At 46.1% G+C, this 23,637-nt stretch overlaps 1 protein-coding gene across 1 annotated transcript; it reads right to left on the reverse strand.

The window, feature by feature from the left end:
- Positions 1 to 2,327: 2,327 nt before the first annotated feature.
- Positions 2,328 to 22,713, reverse strand: FA2H (fatty acid 2-hydroxylase). The gene is made up of 7 exons (XM_039353721.1): positions 22,374 to 22,713; positions 12,434 to 12,526; positions 9,684 to 9,826; positions 7,727 to 7,833; positions 6,469 to 6,638; positions 4,718 to 4,970; positions 2,328 to 3,741 (listed from the first exon to the last, which is right to left on the reverse strand). The coding sequence occupies exons 1-7, from the start codon at positions 22,647 to 22,649 to the stop codon at positions 3,665 to 3,667; spliced, it is 1,119 nt and encodes a 372-aa protein (XP_039209655.1). The 5' UTR covers positions 22,650 to 22,713; the 3' UTR covers positions 2,328 to 3,664.
- Between the last annotated feature and the right edge of the window lie 924 nt (positions 22,714 to 23,637).

Below are 23,637 nucleotides of genomic sequence, written 5' to 3' on the forward strand. Positions count from 1 at the left end.
ACCAAGATGGAGACCGGAACAGTGTGTTGAAAGCTTCAGCCATGTTTTATGTCCCTCACAAGCACATATTGTGAATTCACAGTTGTAAATTCTTCCTCTCTGCTCCCCCAGAGGACCAGAATCATAGAATCTTAGGGCTAGAGGTGATTTTGGAGGCCTTCTATCCAAGTCACTGTCCAAGGTAGGAGACTTTATACTATGGATGTCAAACTCGATTGCGTCACGTGAAGTATCATGACGTTTTTTGCCTTTGCAGAGTCGGGGTGGGCACGATGCATCCAGCCTGCAGGCTGCCAGTTTGACACCATTTCAGACAAGTGGCTGCCCAGTCTCTTCTTAAACACCTCCAGCAATGAAGCACCCACAGCTTCTGAAGGCAAAGCAGTTCCACTGATTAATTGTTCTTACTGTCAAGAAATATCTTAGTTCTAGGATAGATCTCTCCTTGATACATTTCCATCCATTACTTCTTTTCCTGCCCTCAAGTGCTTTGGAGAATAAGTTGTCCACCCTCTTCTTTGTAACAGCCCCTCAAGTACTGGGAGACAGATATTATGTCCCCCATAATCCTTTATTTATTCCTGTATATCTTCATAATTGATTTAGATATTTTCATAAACGATTTAGATGAGGGAATAGAAGGGGAACTCATCAAATTTTCAGATGACACCAAGTTGGCAGGAATTGCCAACATCCCAAAAGAAAGGCTCAAGATTCAGATGGATCTTGACATACTTCAAGACTGGGCCCTATCCAACAAAATAATTTTTTTTAAAAAATAGGGTTTTAGGGGGGGAAACCCCCAAATGTACAGGTACAGATTAAGTAAAGCCTGGCTCAATAGCAGTAAATCCGAGAGTGATCTTGGAGACCCAATGGACAATCACTTAGTATGAGCCAGCCGTGCGCGGCAGCAGTCAAAAAAGCCCATGCAATCCTAGGTTGCGTTAACAGAGAGATAGAATCAAGATCACGTGAAGTGTTAGTACTGCTTTATAAAGCCTTAGTAAGACCACACTTGGAATACTGCATCCAATTTTGGTCACATTATAAAAAAGGCTCTGGAAGTAGTGCAGAGAAGAGCAACTATGATTAGGGATCTGGAGACTAAAACATATGATGAACAGTTGCAGGCATTGGGTATGGTTAATCTAGTGAAAAGAAGGACCAGGGGTGACATGATAGCAGTCTTCCAATATTTGAAGGGCTGCCCCAAAGAAGAGGGAGTCAATCTATTCTCCAAAGCGCCTGAAGGCAGGAGAAGAAACAACGGATGGAAACTTATCAAGGAGAGAAGCAACCTAGAACTAAGGAGAAACTTCCTGACAGATAGAACCATTAATCTTTGTGGGTGCTCCATCACCGGAGGCTTTTAAGAAGAGACTGGACAGCCACCTGTCTGAAATGGTATAGCCGGGAGTTGGACTAGAAGACCTTCAAAGTCCCTTCCAATTTTGTTATTCTGTTATTATTCTGTTCCTTTCCAACACACACCTTTACTCCAGGGATATCAGCATCCCGTTTATAATTAAACAAAAATGTGTGCTTCTTAGGCTGCCTTAGATTCCGGTGGTGATAATGGACTTTGGGAGGTTTTTTTCCCACTCGTTTGAAGAAAAGCCCTGATTAAATGCTATCAATCTTAGATAAAGAACAGTCAGAGGGAGGGGCCAGTGACGCTCCTTAACTCTCTCTGTACACTAGCGCCCCTTAGTGGTCAGACAGGTCGTTCAATTTGTACATTTATGAAAGAAATTGATCCACACAATTGCCTTCACAATTAAGTTTTTTTAAACAGGAATTTTATTAAAAATCGCACCTAGCACAATAAAACCAACACAAACTAAACTAAAAAGAAAAGAAATGGAAAGTGCAGCAAAAAGGAAGTAGGAAAGAAAAAAAGAGAGAAAAAAATGAAGAAAAAGAAAACAAATAAAGAAATGACTTCCCTTTCATCACAACTGTTGTTTCACGAGTTAGCCAGTGACAAGATTTCATCTCCGGGATAGGGAGAGTGGGAAGAGGAGAAGGGCTCAGAGAATCCCGGCCTTCTGATCTGGAGATGCTCCAGAGAAGCAATCTATTTCAGGGTTCACCAACCTTGGTCACTTTAAGACGTGTGGACTTCAACTTCCAGAATTCTGGGAATTGAAGTCCGCACGTCTTAAAGTGGTCAAGGTTGGGGATTCCTGATCCTGGGGAAGAGGGACTAGCCCACGCTCCCCACTGTAAATTGGCGGGTTTGCTTTGAAGAAAACCGTTGTTTGCTTCATCTCCCATCACTGCCTCTCCAGCATTTTGGCCCCAACTCCAACCACACACACGCACAAGCTTCAAATGGTTTTTTATTGTCAAAATATACATCATCTACGTACAAGTATCTTGTGACTGTGGTTTATATACCACCATCCTTCTTTTTCTAAAATATTTATGCGGTCGACATTAGAAGAAGGAGAAGGCAAAAGGAGAGGAACTCAGCAGCATCTTTGCAACGGCTTTCATTGTAGATGAGGGATTTCAGAAAAAAACATAGAACTGTTTGTTTCCCAGGTGAGGTCAGGGTAGTTAAAGTCCCTTGGCTGTTATGACTCATGGACTTCAACTCCCAGAATTCCTGAGCCAGCCACGCTGAGGGGAAAGGGAGAGGTTTCCAAGCTGAGCCAGGCTGGCTGAGGAATTCTGGGAGTTGAAGTCCACGAGTCATGAAAGAGCCAAGGTTGCCGACCCCTGGGTTAGACAGAGTTCCTCTTTTTCCAACATCCTTCCTTTCACCCACAAAATCCAGCACCAGGAACCAGAACATCTAAGATCCAGGAGTCCGTGGCGAGTCATGTTCTCCCACAAGATCTGTTCGATGTTATATGGATAAATTCATTCATTTATATTACAAATAAATTTGGGTGCTTTGGTAGGTACAAACGTGGAAAGATTTGGCATTATCCATAATGAGGGAATAGCTGGTGAAGATGATGGAACTTGCTGAGATGGCTAAATTGATTTCCTCAATCAGAGACAAGGCATTATCTATGTTTATTGCCAACTGGAAAGCCCTTACGGCCTTTTTGTGTAAAATAGAAAAAAACTGAACTTACAATTTATGGCGTTGATGATTAGGATACATTACAGAAAAAAAGAGTTATGTTGTAACCATAGAATATGTTTTATAACCATGCTTATAACTGCTGTAAAATAGATCAGAAACTACTTCCTTGTATCTTTTTTTCTTTTACTTTTTCCCTTTTCCCGCACTTTTAGCTTCCTCTTTGATTTCTTCATTGGTCTTTTTCTCACTTTATATTAGTTTGAATTAGCTTTCATGTTCTTTCTTTCAAGAAAAATATTTAATAAAATTATAGCTAAATAAAAGGAAATAAAGCTGAGCAGGATTTCTGCTCTGACATCTGTCCCTGACTATGACGCTAAGACACAATTGGCCCTCTCCCCACTATTTGCTTCTTCACAGCTCCGGGGTATCTTAAGGCACTCCTCACCCCCCCACCACCCAGAATCCCCCAAATAAGGCCACAAAACGCAGCAGGAAAAGGAGACTCAGTTCTCTCCCCAGTCCAAGTCCAAGGGCTGCTCCAGGCTCTGCAAAGTTCCACCCAACACAGCCGCCGGGACTCTCCTTGCAGCCCAAGGGGCCAGGCAGCAACAATGGACGCTAATCGCTCTTTTCGTTTTCTTCTGGAATCAGCGTGTGGAAGGGACGGTCCCAGAATCGGCTAGAAATCCCAAAACCTGCAGGGTGCAGAGGGTGAAAAAAGAACATATGGGACAATACAGAATAACAAGAGTTGGAAGGGACCTTGGAGATCTTCTAGTCCAACCCCCTGCTCTAGCAGGAAACCCTATATCCTTTCAGACAAATGGCTGTCCAGTCTCTTCTTAAAAACTTCCTGCGCTGGAGCATTCACCGCTTCTGGAGGCAGGTCGTTCCATTGATTAATTGTCCTAACTGTCAGGAAGTTTCTCCTTTACAATTGTAAAGTGCAAGGATCCGTTGTAAGTCACTTTTTTCAATGCCATTGTAACGTCAAATGGTCACTCAACGAATAGTTGTAAGCTGAGGATTACTTATATGCCTTAGACCGTGGCTGGCCAACCACTAGGAGTTTTGAAGCCAAGAACTGCCAACTTTGGGGAACAGCATGGGAAAAACATTTCCAGCATCGAGCTCAGAACATGGTAGCAAAGTAGGAGATGGCCCATGTCTAAAAACATGACATCCTTGACCTATGACCAGAAATGAGCCCCAAATTTCCACTGCTAGGAAAGACAGTTGTTAAGTGAATTTTGCCCCATTTTACGACCTTCCTTGCCACATTTGTTAACTGCAGGTGTTAAGTTAGTAACACGGTTGTTCAGTGGAACTGGCTTCCCCGTTGACTTGGCTTGTGAGAAGGTCGCCAAAGGGGATCACATGACCCCGGGACATTGCAAATGTCATAGATACGAGTCAGTTGTCAAGCGTCTGAATTTTGATCACGTGACCATGGAGATGTTGCAAAAGTCGTAAGTGTGAAAAATGGTCATAGGCCCCTTTTTTCTGTGTCGTAACTTCAAACAGTCACTAAACGAATGACTGTTAAGTTGAGAGCTCTCTGTACTGACTTAGCTTGGCTTCTGGAAGCTCAGATGCTTGAAAGCCGAGGAAGGCCGGCTGCCTCCTTCAACCCCTTCCCCCTCCCCTCCCCTCCCCAGTGCCCATCCTCACCTGCTTTCTGGTATTCAAAGTGGTGCTTGATGTGATAGATCTTCAGACCATGGAGGTAGGTGCCTTCTTTGGGCGAGCCGTAGTGCAAGTAATAATGCATCATGTCGTAAATAATGTAGCCAATGATTCCTCCACACAGGATGGAGAGGCCAAATTCTCTAGGGAAAACCACAGGAGCAAGAAAGTAGAACAAGAAGAAGAGCAGGGAGGCTGGCACAGGTGGGAAGACCAGGCGGGAGCTGTCGAACGGGGACTGCAAGAGAGGACGGGGGAGAAAATGAGATCTCAGCAGAGAGAACTGTGGGTTTCTTAGCCTCTGCAGCTTGAAGCTGTGTGGACTTCAACTCCCAGCCATTCTGAGAGTTGGTCAGAATAACAGAGTTGGAAGGGTCTTCTACTCCAACCCTCTGCTTAAGCAGGAGACTCTAGTCTATCCCATTTCAGACAAGGGGCTGTCCAGCCTCTTCTTAAAAACTTCCAGTGATGGAGCACCCACAACTTCTGAAGGCAACACTCATTAATTGTTCTCACTGTCAGGTTTGGAGAACAGCTTGACTCCCTCTTCTTTGTGGCAACCCCTCAAATATTGGAACACTGCTATCACCCCTTCTCTTCATTAAACTAGACATCCCCAATTCCAGCAACCGTTCTTTGAATGTTTTAGCCTCCAGCCCCCTAATCATCTTTGTTGCTCTTTTTTTAAAAAAACGTTTTATTGATTTTCTAATTTTACATTTAAGTATTTAAAAAGCAACGTGGCGGCTGAGTTAATTGATAATTCAGTGACATATAGGTATCTTTAGTACGAACTACCACAAATATTTCCTCTCTTTTCCCCTTAGTATTTACTGTCTCGTGTTTAAACTAATACAATTCTTATTATATCAATTAAATAAAAATAACAGTCTTAAATTTATCAATAGTTTTTAGCTTATACATATTCTGGTTATTTTAACATTCAGTCTTTATAGACAATCAATGTCCTAATTAGTTTTTCCCAATTTTTAGTTTCCTATTAATATTTACATTTAACATATAACATTTATAATTTCCAAGTTTTAAGTAACCAAAGTTCCCTTTATCCTGCAAGCCAACATCTTGACTTTTTTGACCCCTCCCCAGTGAACACTCCGGCACTCGTCTCTAATAACCTTGAAGCCAAAATTGTGACAAATAGGACTTCTTTTTGGATCTTAGTTTCTCTAAAATGGAAACTGGTCCTTTATCGCCCTCTTCCCACCCAGCTTAGGCCTCTGGATAAAATAGATGGGTGGAAAAGGTGCTGGCAGGTAGCACCTGCTACCGGGTGCTAGGAGAGAGGGGTGCACCCTGAAAAGAACAGCAAGTCCTGTAGACACCTACCCCCCCCCCAGGGGCCACTCGGTGTACCTTGCTCTTCCCATACAGGTAGAGAGGCAATTAATGGGAACAGTGACCCAGCCTCTGCCAAGCCCAGCCTTAAGTAATCTGAAGTAAACCTCAGGAACAGATTGGGAAAGAACAAGCTGAGGCTGTTGGGCAGAATTAATTGGGCAGCAATTTAATTGGGCACAGACCATCTTGAGACTCATCAAGTTGGCCGTGACTTTTCTACGGCTGGCAGTTTTACAGTTTTGGAAGTCCTCTCCAATGCGCAACACTGCTGGGCTAAGCCTCCCTTGGGGCTGCTGTCGAGCTGGGTTGCCTCACCAGATGTTGAGTCACCCCAAGCTGCCCCCACCCCAGTTGCCCAGCCCCCACCCCCTCCCTACCTTATGATGCTGGCCGTGCAACAGAAAATGCAAGGTAATCAGGTAGTACTTGCTGGCTGGATTCATGTGGAAGAGGAAGCGATGAATGAGATACTCCAGCAGGGACCAGATGAATATGCCCAGGAGACAGAGCAGCGGGAACCAGGACTTGTGAACAGGAATGGCATAGGCTATGCAGAGGGCAGAAAACAGGCAACAGGTGAGAGCGGGAACGGCCCCCTGAAGCAGAGCACGAACCAGTGAAGACTTATTTCCAACAACAGCCAGCCAGGCAGGGGTCTCGTCTAGGAAGTCCAGAAACAGGACATGAATGCAATGCTCTGCTTGCCCCAGCCTCCGATAGCCAGAGGTAGACTGCTCATAGTGAGGGAGGTTCAACTGAGCTACCACATGCCTCAAAGCAGTGGAGACACCCCTGTCTGCTTTGGCTCTGCTTCTAAACCCCAATCAGAGCCATTTGGTCTTCAAGGGGGCCTGACTGGGTTCTCCTTCAGTCTTAGGATTGAGTCCCACCATGCAGGGGCCTCAAAGCTCCATTGGGCCTTGTTCCATTCCCAGGACGAGAAGCAAAAATGCTGCTAAATGTATATTTGCTGCTGGGGATCAGAAAAGGCTGGTGTTTGGGGGCTTGGGAATCTGGGCCATCATTAAGCAGTTTCCAAGGCATGAGAGGAAAGGGAGGTGGGTGGCCCTCCTGACCCCTACTTTGCTCTCTGGGGTCTTTCTTGCTCCAATAGGGGGAAGCAGGGTGGAGGGCAGAGAGCAAAACCTTTGCTTCTCAATGTGGGAAATCAGGCAGGGCAACATAGAACATAGAGTAATAGACTGGAAGAGACCTTGGGGGTCTTCTAATCCAACCCCTGATCAAGAATGGAGATAGCAGAGGGCCTGGGAAGTAGCTCAACATGCTCTCCTCCTTACTCCAACCACTCTCACCCAGTTAAATTTTGGAACCCCTATTTGCAAATATCTAGGAGCCCGATGGCGCTGGATGCAGTTGGGAGTAGGCAAACAGCCAGTTTGGTCTAACAGTGAAGTCATTAGGCAGGAAACGGGGAGACGGTGAGTTCTAGTCCCGCCTTAGCCATGAAAGCTGGCTGAGTGACTTTGGGCCAATCGCCCAACTGCATCCAGCACCATCAGGCTCCTAGATATTTGCAAACAGGGACTCCAAAACTTACCGTTTCTCCATTCTTGGTCTACCACGTGTGGAGGGAGTTTTGTGTGGAAAAGGAGTTGGCCGGCACAGAAGCCTCACCTGATGTGAAGGAGGAAAACAGCTGGGTTTTCCCTTGGGCCAGAGTGGTGTAGCAGTGCCAGCCGAGGAAGAATATCACCGGTAGCCAGACTAGGCAGACAATGTACCTGGAAGAAAAACAAGGGTCAGACTAGTTTTTGATTTGGGACGCATCCTGCAATCCAATGAGGCTAAAGCAGCTTTTTCAGATTCTGCACTGGATCTGTACACAGAGAAACTGGCAGGACTTCTCCGAGTTTCTTTAGGGGGAGGAGACAGTCATACACGATTTCTCCAGGAGAAGATCCCCCCCCCCCAATAAGACCACCATGGCTGAAAAGGCCAAACGCAAAGCCTTCTCTCCTGGCCGTGGGATTTTCTGGAAGCCAAGGGGGCTGTTCACTACAGGAACTGCCAAGTTGGCTCATCAAAGAGTCCTGGAGCTCCACCCTCCATCCAGAAGAGGCTGTCAAAAAATTCCCCTCTCCTTTGGAAGGAAACCCACTTACAGCTGCTTGAAGGAAAAGTGGGAGAAAAAAGGCAGGAAAGTTTCTCTGCCCAGATCAGCTGTTGCTTTCCAGGCTTTGGGCCCCACCACTGTGAAAGATCTTGGTGTTTTTTTTTTCTCCCCTTCAATCACGTCTGATTCTAAGAGACTGCCCAGATAAGTCCCTGCGATTTTCTTGGCAAGATTTTTCAGAAGTGATTTGACTCAAGATCATCCAGCTGGCTTTGTGCCCAAAACAGGATTAGGAAATCAGAACTGTCACAGAAGGCGGCAGCACCAAGCCAACCTCAGCTGAGCTGGGAAACGCTAAACAGATTCAGAGCTTGAAGGGGAGACCAACAGGAGATCTCAAGACAACAAACAGGATTGGGAAGTAGGAAAAAAGCAGCCTGATGGGGTCCATGCAGTCCACAGAACCGAGCCTGCCTCTGCTCTCCCTATAACAGGGGTGGGGAACAAAGGCCTCTTTATGACTTGTAGACTTCAGCTTCCTGGTTGGCTCAGGAATTCTGGGAGTTCAAATGCACAAGTCATAAAAGGGCCCTGCCCTGAATGAAGCTAGGCCTTCCACCCTGAACCAGGACTAGTCTGTGTGCCGGAAGAACTTTTCCTGTACAATTCATCCCCAATCCAAACCATTACTAGGTCCTATTCAACAGCTAGGACTTGCTTTAAGAAAAAACACCTGCAATTCCAAGTGTGTGGCTGTAACACCTTTGATCTGATCCTCAAATCTGGGGACTGGAGGGGATCAGAGGGCTGGGCTGGGGGCTGCTGTAAAAGACGGGGGCTTAGCCCTCCTGAACACAGCTTGGGACCCTGCAAGCTCTCCCACAATTGCCCTGGAAGTTGTCATTTTTAATGAGGCACGAAGGGGGTGACTGTACAAAAGACGGGGTGCTCTCACACAAACCAAATTTCATTGAAAGTCAACTTTAACTAGACCCTGATCTCCAGTGATTCCCCACAATCAGGGCCACAGGATCAAAGTGATTGGTCTTCTTCTGGCTTTTTAAGAACTTCTGAGTTCTGGTGGTCGTCATCCAAATACCAGCCAAGGCCAAGTCTGCTTGGCAACTGAGATCAGCCATGGCCAGCTCAGTAGCCAAAAATGAGACTCACCTTTATAGCAATAGCAATAGCAACAGCACTTATATACCGCTTCACAGTGCTTTACAGCCCTCTCTAAGCGGTTTACAGAGTCAGCCTATGGCCCCCAACAATCTGGGTCCTCATTTTACTGACCTCAGAAAAACGGAAGTCTGAGTCAACCTTGAGCTGGTCAGGATCGAACTCCAGTGGGCAGTGAGTTTGCCTGCAATGCTGCATTCTTACCACTGCGCCACCACGGCTCTTTATCTTGGCCAGGCCTATTTTTTATTCCACTTCTGCTTTCTTGGGACACTGTTTGCACCACTGTGTCTTTGGCCTGCACCCACTGCACACTCCTGCCCCACCTTTGGCCCTTACCATGTTGTCTTGGAGAAGGACTCCATGATGTCCGACTGGAAGAGGCGAATGGGTCGATCCACCGGCTGGTGCACCCATTCGTTGTACTTCTCGCGCAGGTGGCCCACTTGCCAAAGGAGAGGCTTCCCCCAGTCCACCAAGTCCTGGAAGGAGAGATGTCCCAGCAAGAGCTTTACAACTGCTTTACAACAATAACAGTCAGAGTTATTCTGCATTGTCTCAACAATCAGAGTTATTCCGACAATCTCTCATGTCAGAAAATTTGATGAATGGCACCGCAAAAAAGCAGAATTGGTGGGATGCTAAATTCAGGCTTTGGAGGAGCTTCTAAAAATCCCATTTTTGTAGAAAGGTACAGATTTTCTAACAGTTAGACAATAAATAATTGATTTTTTCCCCTTTACTTATTATTTATTTGCTAAATTTATTTGCCCCCCATTTTGCTGTGGGGCTACTCTGGGTGGCTTGAATAACCACTTGAACCCTGAGAGTCTCAGCTTAAGGAAACTGGATTTTATTTAAATGAGTTTGCGGGCAAACATAAATTACACAATCTAACAATATATGGTCACTCTGTTACTCACACATATGAATACATATAATTAGCTTTGATTAGTATCTGAGACCGGTGTAGCAAGAAATAACCACCCCAAGTTATTAAGGCATTGAATTGCAAACCACTGATGGCTGCCAAATTGAGTTCTGTTTCCACGACGGGATGTATCCAGAGGGCCAACACATAATTTTTATTTCATTCTGCCTACAAATTAAGACAACCCAGATAAAGAAAGCTGAGGTATTCGAGACTCTTGCAATCTCAGCATCTGTTTGCTAACTCTGGAGAAACGGCCAGTGAGGTTCCCGTGAAGTCACCAAGAATGGCACTTCTCCTAGCGAGACACTTTCCCTTCCCCAGCTAAAGTGAGATTTATTCCACATTGCACATAAATTAAATAAAATTCCTAATTTGCAAGAAACTACAACTTAATGTAATGGAAAACACGCTGTTATTTGATCAAAAGGTATTTTTTTTGTGGGGGTGTCCTTCCCGCCTGTCGTTAGATTTGTACTTGGTCCCCTCCATCTGACTTACCCAAGAAAAATACCAGAACTAATTTTATCAAATTTGCAGATCAAATGACAGGGATGGTCTGCACAGGCCCAGCCCTGGGGCATTTGCTGGCTGAATCAGGATTGATCAGCTGTGCATTTATTTCCTCCCTGTTCATGTACTCTTTCCTCCTATTTAAATGGTGTGTCATTACTGTAAACTTTCCGGCGTGCCCTTGTGTCAGAGTTCGTTTTAAAGAGCAGAGTTGAGGTGGCTGTTTGCGCACACGACATATCGAGTGAGAAAGGGCTCATCTCATCCTCGTAAGATGCCATGCCCAGATAAAGCTCCCACTTCATTGGCACAGGAAAAATAACACAAAACTAGTTTCTCAATCCAGAGTGATAAAAATTGGTGTCTGTCAGATCTCTCCCCCGCTGCTTCAGGGACAGATGCTGTATTGTGTCATCAATAGGATCTGTGCTTTCTTCTGCCGACTCAAACTCACCTTCCTCCTCCGAATTTGTGTCCAGAGAGAGGTTGGTATGACAATCTGGCTGCTGTAATCTGTTTGAAGGCGGTTGCAGAATTCCAGGACCTGCCTCTCCTCCATTCCCCTCCCACACCTTCTCGTGGTGGCCTCTTTAGCCAACGCCCGTCAGTTGCTCTCTCCCGTCACCTGAATGTCTTGCTCCTGATATCACGTTTTGGGCAAAAGGCTTTTTATGGATTTCTAATGAGCAGCTGGATCACCCAGAGTGGCCCCGAGCAATCTTTCTGGAGCTAAAAGCCACGCTTGCTATTTTCAGGCAGACCTACGGGAAGAAGCACACCAATGGGGGTGTCCACAGATGGGTAGAATGACGAAACCAGCATTCCACTGTTGTGATTCAAGCTCTCTGTTTCTATACATTAAAAAAGATCTGTGGCTTTGCCTATTGCCATAAACAGGCTTTTGACTCAGTCAAATACGAAAGGTCTGAGGCTGGCTTTCCGGTATATCATCACCCACAAAGGGGAATGCTAGCTCCATCCTAGCAGTTCTTCTGTTATCTTGCTGCAGAGATTAAAAGATGATGGAGTGTCTTCAAGTAATGACTCAGAGTAGGAAGAGAAGGTCTCTGATTTGGCCAGATAATGCTCTCCAGTTTGATGATCCTGCTCCTCCTCTTTCTCCATGACCTTCCTTCCTCTAGGCTAGTCTATAATATGGCCAGTCTAGAGTATTTGAGGGGTTGCCACAAAGAAGAGGGGGTCAACTTATTTTCCAAAGCCCCTGAAAGCAGGACAAGAAAAAAATGGATGGAAACTAATTGAGGAGAGAAGCAACCTGGAATTAAGGAGAAACTTCCTAACAGTGAAGACAATTAACCAGTGGAACAGCCTGCCTCCAGAAGTTGTGGGTGCTCCATCACTGGAAGTTTTTAAGAAGAGACTGGACAGCCACTTGTCTGAAATGATATAGGGTCTCCTGCTTGAGCAGGGGGATAATAACAACAACAACAACTGAAATCAAGAAAAAGATTAGAGGTGAATACATCAAGAGAGTGAAGAAGATATTAAAGTCCAAACTCAATGGAGGAAATATCCTGAAGGCACTTTAATCTTTCTCACACCTTGAGATCGTGTTAACAGCTCTGCAGCTTGGTTTTCCGTCAACAATGGCATCCCGCCTTTATCTTTCTAGCAAGTCTCTTACCTTCTCTACATTGACTGATGCCAATCTTGGCTTCCCGGACATGACAGGGCCTGAGGCGTCTGACGTGGGGGAGTTCGGTGTCTTCGGGCAAGTCTGCAAGAAAAAGCATAGGAGAAACGGTTTAGGGGAAAGGCCTACTTCCTGGGAACCCATTCAGTCCATTTCTGTGGCTGTGATAGGACAACAGGCTTCACAGATTCCAGGCTGCCCAGTTCTATGTGACTGGCCTCAAAAAAAAAAGCCTCAGAGTCCCAAAGGTGCTTTTTTCAAGAGGCAACTGGACTTTCTTTGTTTTTCCTTGAAGACGGTTCGCTTCTCATCCAAGAAGCTTCTTTGGTTCTGCTGAAGAAGCTTCTTGGTTCGGAAGCGAAATGTCTTCAAGGAAAACCGTGACCCGGATGATGGAGAATCTCCATAGCATCGGAGTCCGGAACTTTTTCTCTTCAGTTGATTCTTTTAAATTCGGTCTTTGTATCTATGAAGAAAGGCTGCAGTGCAATTCAGTGGGTATCTCAGCCACATCCAGAAACAAACCAGTATACAGATTCATTAACCTGGTCTATGGAATGGTTTGCACAGATCTGAAGGCAAAGCCGTTCCACCAGTTGATTGTCCTCCCTGTGAGGAACTTTCTCCTGAATTCCAGGTTGCTTTTCTCCGATTAGTTTCCATCCATTGTTCCTTGTCCTGCCTTCAGGTGCTCTGGAAAATGGGTTGACCTCACCCCTCTTTTTTGTGGCAGCCACTCCAATACTAGAATGCTGCTATCCCTAGTCCTGCTTTTCTCCCAGTAGTGTTAAAGTCTAAAGGTGATGTTAGTTTTGGTTTCCTGCTCTGGATTACCCTGAAGGGCTACAAAGTGGATAGAGTTTTCCAGAGAGAAGGAACATCTGAAGGCGTCTCTGTACTGAGAGGGAGAGTAATAACAAGACACACCACCTGGCAGCCTTGCCCAGAAGGAAACAGAGATGTTCCTCCCCTCCCTGGCCTTCTACATGGTTCAGATTCTTCACCTTCAGCACTTTGACCTTGAGGAGGAAATGAATCCCTCAAAAGGCTTCATTCCAAGTTTACGAGATGGATCCACTTTTGTGACCCTCTGTCAAGCAAAAACAATAGGGAAGCCAGATTCACTTAACAACCAGGTTACTAACTTAACAAGTGCAGTGATTCACTTAATAACTGTGGCAAGAAAGGTCATAAAATGGGGCAAAAACGGAATTGTGGACGTAAGTCGAGGACTACCTGTACTCTGGGCTGGTCTTAAATGAGCCTGGAGCATTTGAGGCTGAATGTACGGTAGGAACTCAACGATGGTCTTGGCCTGTTGGAAGAACCAGGCCAACATTTTAAGCCATCACAGGGCTCATTTGCTTGACTGTGGAACTCAGCAACTATGGTTTATTAACCTGGCTTTATTATGCAACAGAAATTCAGTCAGCATTTATGCAGGGGAAGACAACAATGCGCCATTGATTGTGGCTGATTCTGCGAATTGCAAAAGCAATGACAAAGGACTAAGGCAAGCATTTATTCCCAATCCTACACAGAAGAATGAGAGGGAGGGGACCTGCCACCCATAATCACAATAAGGCCTTCAGTGTTCGGGAGGGCAGCCTTTGAATTTCAGGTCAGTACATTTCAGTCTCCCCATGCATCATACCGCAAGGTCTGGCTTCTTCCTTAAATGTCTTATCTGGCAATGAAGTGCCTAGACTAGAATGCAGCCGAGCGAGTAGGTCGGGATGGCTGGGCACGTCGGCCACCTTCCTCCTCATTGAGAAAATGAATTTTGGAGGAAAAATTTTACAAGCTCTTGGTGTTATTTATCAAAAACAAACGGCACAACTTATAGTCAATGGGGGTTTGTCAGAGGTTTTTACAATAGAAAAAGGGACTAGACAGGGATGTCCATTGTCACCACTGCTGTTTGTTTTAACTTTGGAAATAATGCTGATTAAAATTCGAGAATCACAGCAAATAAAAGGAATAGAAGTCAATAAAAAAGAATATAAATTAAGAGCCTTTGCAGATGACTTGGTGGTTACCTTATCACAACCTATTCATTCTGTAGTAGAGTTATTACAATTGATACATCAATATGGATGGGTTTCGGGTTTTAAAATTAACAATAATAAGACTAAAATATTATCCAAAAATATGACCAATCTTGATAAGCAGACTTTGGTTAATTTGACAGATTTTGAGGTTGTTGATAAGGTAAAATATTTGGGGGTTACTTTATCTGTCTCTAATGCAAAACTGTATAAAAATAATTATGAAAAGCTGTGGGTCAAGATACAAAGAGATCTGAAAAATTGGGAGAAGTTGCAATTATCTCTTCTGGGAAGAATTGCGGCGATTAAAATGAATGTTCTGCCAAAGTTTCTTTTTTTATTTCAAATGATACCTATTTTAAAGAACGAGGTTAATTTAAATGAATGGCAGAAAGGTATCAACAAATTTATCTGGGCAGGGAAAAAACCAAGAGTAAAACTTAAAATTATACAAGATACTCGTGAGAGAGGTGGACTCAAGGTACCGAACTTGAAATTGTATTATGATGCTGTGGTTTTAACATTAATTAGTGATTGGGTTAACTTAACAAATGTAGAAATACTCCTCTTGGAGGGTTGGGATTTACTTTTTGGATGGCATGCCTATTTAATTTTTAATAAAAAAGTTGACAGGGTTTTTAAATCTCATAAGGATTTCTTTACTTCGGGTCTGGAGGAAATATTATAGAACTGATTCTAAAATTCCATTATGGGCCATACCATGGCATGCGATAGAGGGGATAAGGAGAGGAATTAAGATGGATAATATTTCTTATGCACAATTACTTAGATGGGATGGTAAAAATTGGCAGTTAAAGCTTTGGAAGATTTAGCACAAGAAAATATTATATATTCATGGTTTCAGTACAGACAAATTGTGGATAGATGGAAGGTAGATTGTAATGTGGGTTTGCTTAGAGAAGATGAGAATTTTTTTAAACAAGTAAAAGATCAAAGACGAACTCACATTAAGAGAATTTATGGGGTGTTAGTAGAATTGGATTCAGAAGCAGAATTAGTTAAAGAATGTATGATTAAATGGGCACAAAATTTTGGTGAACCAGTTTTATTAGATACTTGGGAAACTATTTGGGTGAGAAATGTTAAATTTACACAAGCCCAGAATTTAAGGGAGAATTTTTATAAAATGTTTTACAGATGGCACCTTGATCCACAAAAAATGTCTCGTATGTATCCTGACTTACAGCCTAAATGTTGGAGATGTGGATGTTTGAATGCTACTTACTATCATATCTGGTGGTCGTGTAAAAATATAAAAGCCTTTTGGATTAAGATATGGTGGAATATTCAAAGAATTTTTAGAAGGAGGGTAAAATTTACCCCACAATTGTTTTTGTTAGGTATCGTTACTGATTGTGATACTAAGGAGATTATATTGATGTTAAATTTAATTACAGCCGCAAGGTTGTTAGTAGGGCAATGTTGGAAGAAGGAATCTTTGCCTACTTTGCAAGAGTGGTTTCTCAAAGTTTCTCATTTGGCGGAAATAGCAAAGATTTCGGCTTTTTTGAAGGATCAATCGCAAGAGACATATGTTGCGGTATGGAAAAAATGGATAGATTTTATACAACATAAGTTGGATATAAAAAATATTATTTAGTTTTTTAACAATTTATATTTAAAATGGAATATTTTGGGTTTTTTTTCTTCTTTTTGTTCTTCTTTTTTCCTTTTTTTTATTCTTTTTCTTTCTAAACATTTATTTTTTGTATTCATGTTTTTTTATATATATACTATTGTTAATTATTTTATAATTTTTCTAATTAATGTATTTAGATTTCTAACTAATGTTAGATTCATTTATGGTTTATATCTTTTTTTAAGATTTTTTGATGACATTTTAATTAAGCCTATATTCAGCTCTGGGAAGGTTGGGGGAGGGAATGGGAGGGTTGGGGAGGTTGGGGGGAAGATTGTTTTGTTTTTGTAAAATCTTAAAATTTAATAAAAATTATCTTTGAAAAAAAAAAAAAGAAGAGACTGGACAGCCACTTGTCTGAAATGGTATAGGGCAGGGGTAGGCCACCTTGGTTCTTTTATGACTCATGGACTTCAACTCCCAGAATTCCTGATCCAGCATGGCTCAGCTTGGAAACCTTTCCCCTCAGCATGGCTGGCTCAGGAATTCTGGGAGTTGAAGTCCACGAGTCATAAAAGAGCCAAGGTTGCCTATCCCTGGTATAGGGTCTCCTGCTTGAGCAGGGGGTCGGACTAGAAGACCTCCAAGGTCCCTTCCAGCACCAGGTTTCTATGATTTTTGCTGTTTTAAATTTGGGGACTGGTTCTGCAGTCTTTTAAATTTGAAAGGTTTTTTTGGGGGGGAGGGGGGTAATTTTAAAACAATTTAACTGGTCCTTAAGAGCCCGACCGCTCCAGTTGTTAAGGCACTCAATCAGAAATATGAGCCTGGTTTCTTGCAGCTATCTTATGCACGGGAGTCAGCTGCCCGACTCTGGGCCAAAGAAGGTCACAATGGGAATCCACTCCCAAAAGGCTCCCAAGAAAACCACAGGGACCCGTCCTTGCAGCTCGGTGCTTCTCAAGCTGTGCAACTTAAGAGATGGGAGGGCTTCAACTCCCAGAATTCCAGCATAGCTGAGAATGCTGGGAGTTGAAGTCCACCCATCTTCAAGTTGCCAAGCTTGAGAAACAGCGGTGTAGTTGTTAGGAGCTCTGTCCCAACCCTCTGTGCTGACCACCGAATAAGGGGTGAGAAAGGAAGCCTGCCGCGTTGGTCAGCCTCTGCCAAGGGCAGGAGAAAGTCAGCCTCCAAGAAGGAAACTTTGCAAGCACAACAGCGAGGAGCAGCAGCTTGTGCTGGAGGCAGACAAGCCGCCCCTTTGGTGCCAGGCGGCAATTGTGCGCTTGAGATGCCTCGTCAACTGGCTCTAGATTTGCAGCACCGCTGGCATTTCAAAGGAAGGAGAATAAAAACCCGTTTGTTGAGTTCAGCCGGTTGCTGGGAACTGGCTGGACTTGTTCTGCCACAGCAGGGACAGGGGGAGATGGGGGATTCCAGAGAGGGCACAGAGAAGAAGAAGAAGAAGAAGAAGAGGAGGGGAAAGGTGCTGGTTACGCACAGGTCGTGTGGCCAACTACGTGAAAAGTGGCACTCGCTGACAAGCAGGTTCCCTGCATCTTCACCAGGAGAGCAGGGGATGGGAGGCTCATAGCAGTCTTCCAGCCCCAACCTTTTGGGCACCAGGGACCAGTGCCATGGAGAAAGGTTTTTCCATGGACCAGAGGGGGTGTGTTTTTGAATACTGCCTGCATCCTGAGGATGGAACTTTGCTTGTTTGTGCGGCCCGCTTGCTGGCATGCTGCGGACCGGTACCCTCCACGGACTGGGGGTCGGGGACCTCTGTTCTAGCCTAACCCCCTGCATGAGCAGGAAACCCTATACCATGCCTAACAAATGGTTGTCCACTGAAAACCTCCAGCGATGAAGCACCCACAACTTCTGGAGGCAAGCCATTCCACTGGTTAATTGTTCTCACTGCCAAGATTTTTCTCCTTAGTTCTAGTTGGTGTCTCCCTCTGAGCTTCCACCTGTTACTTCTTTTCCTGCCTGCTGGTGCTTTGGAGAATTTGTGGCAGCCCCTCAAATATTGGAAGACGGCTATCATGTCCCCTCTAATCCTTCTCTTTGTTGGACTAGATCAGGGGTAGGCCATCTTGGCTCTTTTATGACCCGTGGACTTCAACTCCCAGAATACCCGAGCCAGCCATGCTGAGGGGAAAGGGAGAGGCTTTCAAGTTGAGCCCTGCTGGCTCAGGAATTCTGGGAGTTGAAGTCCACGAGTCATAAAAGAGCCAAAGTTGCCCACCCCTTGACTAGATAAGCTGAATTGGCCAAGGGCCCCAGGATGGCCCCACATAACTACAACCACCTTTAGTTATTCAATTCCAGATGTTGGTCCTCCTCCTCCTCCTCCTCCTCCTCCTCCTCCTCCTCCTCCCACACCTCAGCTCATTTCTGGCAGCATGCCTGCTGTTCATCCAAAAAAACAGCTCCACAATCAGGAGCCCTCTAGATATGTGGCAGCCACAATTGCAAAGATGTTGAGCCAGACCGAGTTCTTTAAGAGGATGTCAGGTTGGGATAGCAGTTAGGTTGATCAACAAGAAATGCCAACCACACGAGCTGGTCTTTCTCCATGGAAAGCTGGAGAACTCACCACAGAAACCTGCCTTGGCCTGCTCTTGGTTTCACCACATACCCATCTGTGAGGTCACAAGACAAGAAGTTGTGTCACAGGATTAGAAGTAAGAGATGGAAGCTCAGATGGAGACACCAAAGCCCAACAGTCAGCAACCATTGGAAACTTACCCAATCTGCTGGGAACTCATATCTAGGAGTAAGGGGAAATTTTAACAGAGGGAGAGCCAGATGTGTCATTTTCAGTTTTACATATTAAGGCAAGGTATAAACCCAGCAAGCAAATGAACAAGCTGCTTTCCCATGGTGGTGATTAGAATGCAGTATTGCAGCTAACTCCTTGTTCACTGCCAGGAGTTCAATCCTGACCGGCTCAAGGTGGACTCAGCCTTCCATCCTTCCGAGGTTGGTAAAAATGAGGGGATTGTTCAGGGGAGTCTGCTGACTCTGTAAACCACTTAGAGAGGGCTGCAAAGCACTGCGAAGTGGTACAGTATAATAGTCTGTTAGTGCTAGCTCACTGATTTTAGCCCTGATCTTAACCATTAGACCACATAGGGATTATATGACTGTGACTTGTGCCAAACCTCTGTGGCAATGTGATTCTTTCAACCCAGAAGCTCACTCTTCCTGGCATGCTGCTTTTCCCTTCCTCCCATGCAGAATTAATCCTAACTGCAGAGGAGGAAGATGGCACGGAAAAGCCATCCAGCAGTCGTGTGTCCAACTTCCACTAGCCTGGAGCCTCCCCATTACCTTTGGAGAAAGTCTCAACTGGGCCTGATGTTACCGTCTTTTCTAAATGAAAGTCATTGTAAAAATCTCTGTCACTGTTCCTGTGCCAATGGGAGCTGATGGAACAGGAAAAAACAACACAGCATTCCTAGTATAGGTCAACATCTAGGCCAGGGGTAGGCAACTTTGGCTCTTTTATGACTGGTGGACTTCAACTCCCAGAATTCCTGAGCCAGCATGGCTCAGCTTGGAAACCTCTCCCTTTGCCCTCAGCAGGGCTCAACAAATCTCAAAAAAAACAAAAAACAAAAAAAAACCCTGAGAGCCCGTTTGGTCCAGTGGTTAAGGCACCAGCTAGAAACAGGGAGACCGTGAGTTCTAGTCACACCTTAGGCATGAACACCAGCTGGGTGACTTTGGGCCAATCACCAGGAGACGGTGAGTTCTAGTCCTGCCTTAGGCTTGAAAGCCAGCTGAGTAACCCCACAGGGTTGGTGTTGTGGGGCAAGTAGGAGGAGGAAGGTATACGGGATATATTTGCCATCTTGAATTATTTGTACAAATAATGAAGGCAAGATATATATAAGTCGTTGGGAAAGCTTATATGCAACCGCTAAGCTTATATGCGGTTGCATATAAGCTTTCCCAACGACTACCGTTTACACACTGAGGAGGTCAAGAGCTCTTTTGACAAAAGCTAGGTTCAGTAAATAAAAATCTTTTATATTTTTATATTTTTATTCTCTTGGTGATCGACTATTTATTGATTTTAACATGTATATGGCTATGTATATGTATGTAGGTCTTTGGTTATTCGGGTTTTTCTCCCACGTAAAATTGGAAGTGTCTTGGCGACGTTTCGACGAAGTCTCATTCGTCATCTTCAGGCTGGTGCTTTTGGCTTCGTGCTCCTAGAAGCACGAAGCCGAAAGCACCAGCCTGAAGATGACGAATGAGACTTCGTCAAAACGTCGCCAAGACACTTCCAATTTTACGTGGGAGAAAACCCGAATAACCAAAGACCTACATACAAACACCCGCGAAAACCTCAGAAAACATATGTGTGTGTATATATATACACATACATACATACACACACACACACACACACACACATACATACACACATACACATACATACATACACATTGACATGCTAACCCAAGCAATTGCAGAGGAAGAAGGCAGACTCAAGGGCAGAAAAAAACACATCGTAAGGCAGGAGAGCTAAGAACTGGCAAGGGAGGCAGCGAGAAAGCTAATCATTAGTGAACCGAGTTTGCTGATTGCTGCCAGTGTCACGCACCACCCTTCCCATATTTGCTCTGGCATAGATCGGCCTCCACTCCACCCAGTCCTACCTTTTACCTGAACCCTTAAGAAATCAACTCTGAACTAACTAGATACACGATCAACTCCGATACATCCCTCAGCCTGAAGCGGGAGCATATATTATTGTGGCCGTGCCTGTGTGATACATGCAGGTTAGACAGCCAAGTCAAAAGAATATGTCAGGAGAAGCCACAGAAAGCCACGTGCATGATGCCACCACCAAGACACTGGCAATGCACTAAGAATCGAAGTGAAGGTAATTTTGCTTTTTTTTCCCTTATTGTGCCATGTTTCATCCTCTCAAAATGACTCCAGCATCAATTTTCATGGACTACACCCATGCAACAGTTAAGTAAAATGTCACTCTTGGAAATATTTGCTGCTCTACCTATCTACTGATGAATCTATCCTTGATATTGTGGCTTGAGAGCGTGTGTGGCCATGCATAAAACAAGCCTTGGGTACAATGCTCATATCCTTTCACTGAAATGCAACATGATAAGAATTGCAGATTTTGCAAGGACCGTTTTTAGTTGTTCTTCTGTCATCATAATCTTTCACTGCTTTTACTGCAACTTTCTATCTTCTCTCTCGTTTGCAGCTAAGGAAGGAGCAGAAAAGTCACCACCACCAACTCCAAATTAACTGGAGTTTTCTTTCATCCCAGCCTCCAGCACAAGCTTCATGGCCAAAACTGGCTCAGTGCCCAATGAAGCTCCCCAGAAAATAGAAACCCTGGGGGGGGGCACCCCAGTGCATCAGCGGAGCCCGTTTAGAAAAAAACAGAACTTAACAGCTGTGGTTGCCTGGACCCCTTTGAACTGCTGCTGGGGCTGAAATGGAGAACCCTTGAAATAAATGCTCACCTACTATGGCCCTCAGGATAAGCTCTCCAAATTGTACAGGCACCACACCCAGCACCCATTGTGCACAGCCAATCCTAACTGGGGGTAATGGAATCTGGAGTTTTTTCTCGTTTGGAGAGTGCTTCTCAGCAGCTCAAGGTTGACTCAGCCTTCCATCCTTTTGAAGGGGGTAAAATGAGGACCCAGATTGTGTGGGGGAGGGGCAAATGCTAACTCAGTAAAGCACTGTGAAGCGTATATAAGTCTAAGCCTCTAAGGGCTGTTCCAATTGCTTCCAGGCTATCATTCCCCAGAGAGCAGCTATTCAAGCATCTGCTTTGGTTAATTATGGCTCTGAGTTCAAGAAGCGCCCTAGCCGTGCTGGAGGGAGCATGGGACCCTCCCGAAGCGGGTGGCGCCTGCCAGCCGTGGACTTCCAGAATTCCCCGGGCATCTTGGCCCGCTCAGAGAAGGCTGCCAGATGAAGTCCGAGCTCCCACAAGGGCCCGCCTAGGAAAGACCGAAGCGGCGGCTCGGGAGCGGGATGCGGGCGCAGCGGCCCGTCGTCGCCACCAACCTCGGGCCGGGCCGGGCTGGAGGATGGAGAGGCAGCCCGGCTCTTTCGGCCGCGCGTCTTCCGCCGCTCGCGGCCGTTTTCAGCTTCCGCGCCTTCCAGGCTCGGCACTGCGTCGGCCCCGCGAAGGAGAGCCCGCCGCCTCGGCCGAGCATCCCGCCGGGAGGCTGCAGCCGCCCCGGGGGAGCCCGCGTGGCCCTCGCCCGCCGCCCCTGACCTCCTCGGCTTCCCCGTCGGGCTCCAGCTCGCCCAGGTAGTACTGCTGGAGCCAGCGGCGCGCGTTGGCCGAGTGCCGGTGCGGCGGGCCGTCCAGCGCGTCGCTCACGTCGGTGCCGGCCCGCTCCAGCAGCAGCCGCGGCCCGCCCGGGTGGAGGGGCGCGAAGGCGCTGAGGTCGTAGACGCTGCGGCCGGTCAGCACCAGGCAGGCGCCCTGGGCGCAGCGGGCGCGCAGCTCAGCGCGGCTGAAGGAGCCGGTCGTCGTCGGGGCAGCCATAGCGGAGCGTCTGGCGGGGCTGGGCGCGCTGCACGGGCACCTGATGCCCTCATGCAGGCCAACCCGCCTCGCCCTCGCCGGTGCCGCCCCTCCGCCCAGGCAGCGCGCCCGGGCCCGCCCCGCCCTCCGGGCCAGCAGGCGCGGAGAGGGGGCCCCTGAGCGCGCGCAGAGTGCCGCTTCCCCCGGCGGGCAAGACCCCGCGAGGCGGACCCGGCCGACCCTCCTGAGCCGGAGCGGACCGTCCCCGCAGACGCGCTGTCTCCTTCGCACGACCCGCGCGCGGCTGGCCGGGTCGGGCAGAGGGACGAGGCGGCGTAGCGGACCTGCCAAGCGGACGGGAAGCCACGGCCTCGGCGGGCCTGCGACTGCCCCGATGCAGCGAGGAGCGGTCCGCAGAGCGCCGGGAGCCTCCCGCCTCGTAATCTTCCCGGCGCGAAAATCTCGCTTCCCCGGGAAGACCTCCTGCGCATCGCCCCAGGAGACTCTCCGCCCGCCCCGCTCAGCGGAGCCTGAGAACCAGCCCGGTCCAGCGGGAGGACACGGGAGTAGGAGCCTCGGTTTACAACAGTTCATTTAGTGACCATTCAAAGTTACAAGGGCACTGGAAAAAGTGACTTAAGCCTGTTTTTCACACATGACCATTATTAAAAACCAGTACGTACTAGAATAGTAAAACAATGGATAACAAATTATAATAAAGTTTTGCCAGAAATTGGCAAAAAAACCATTGCCGATTGCAGTCATGTGACCCCAGGAGTCAGAAGTGGACGGTTTGTGCTTTACTGACTGTTAACGGTGGTTAAATTACCAGTCATAAGTCAAGGACTTCTTATACTCAAGAATGGGCAAAGAGATACAGGTAGTCCTTGACTTATGACAACTCATTTAGTGACCATTCATTACAACAGCAGTGAAGAAAGTGACTTATGACCGTTTTCCACACGACCATTGCAGCCTCTCCATGGGCACATATTCAAAAGTCAGATGC

Source organism: Crotalus tigris, unplaced genomic scaffold (genome assembly GCF_016545835.1).
Source record: "Crotalus tigris isolate CLP2741 ecotype Arizona unplaced genomic scaffold, ASM1654583v1 scf7180000018525.42219311030:4301911, whole genome shotgun sequence".
NCBI lineage: Eukaryota > Metazoa > Chordata > Lepidosauria > Squamata > Viperidae > Crotalus > Crotalus tigris.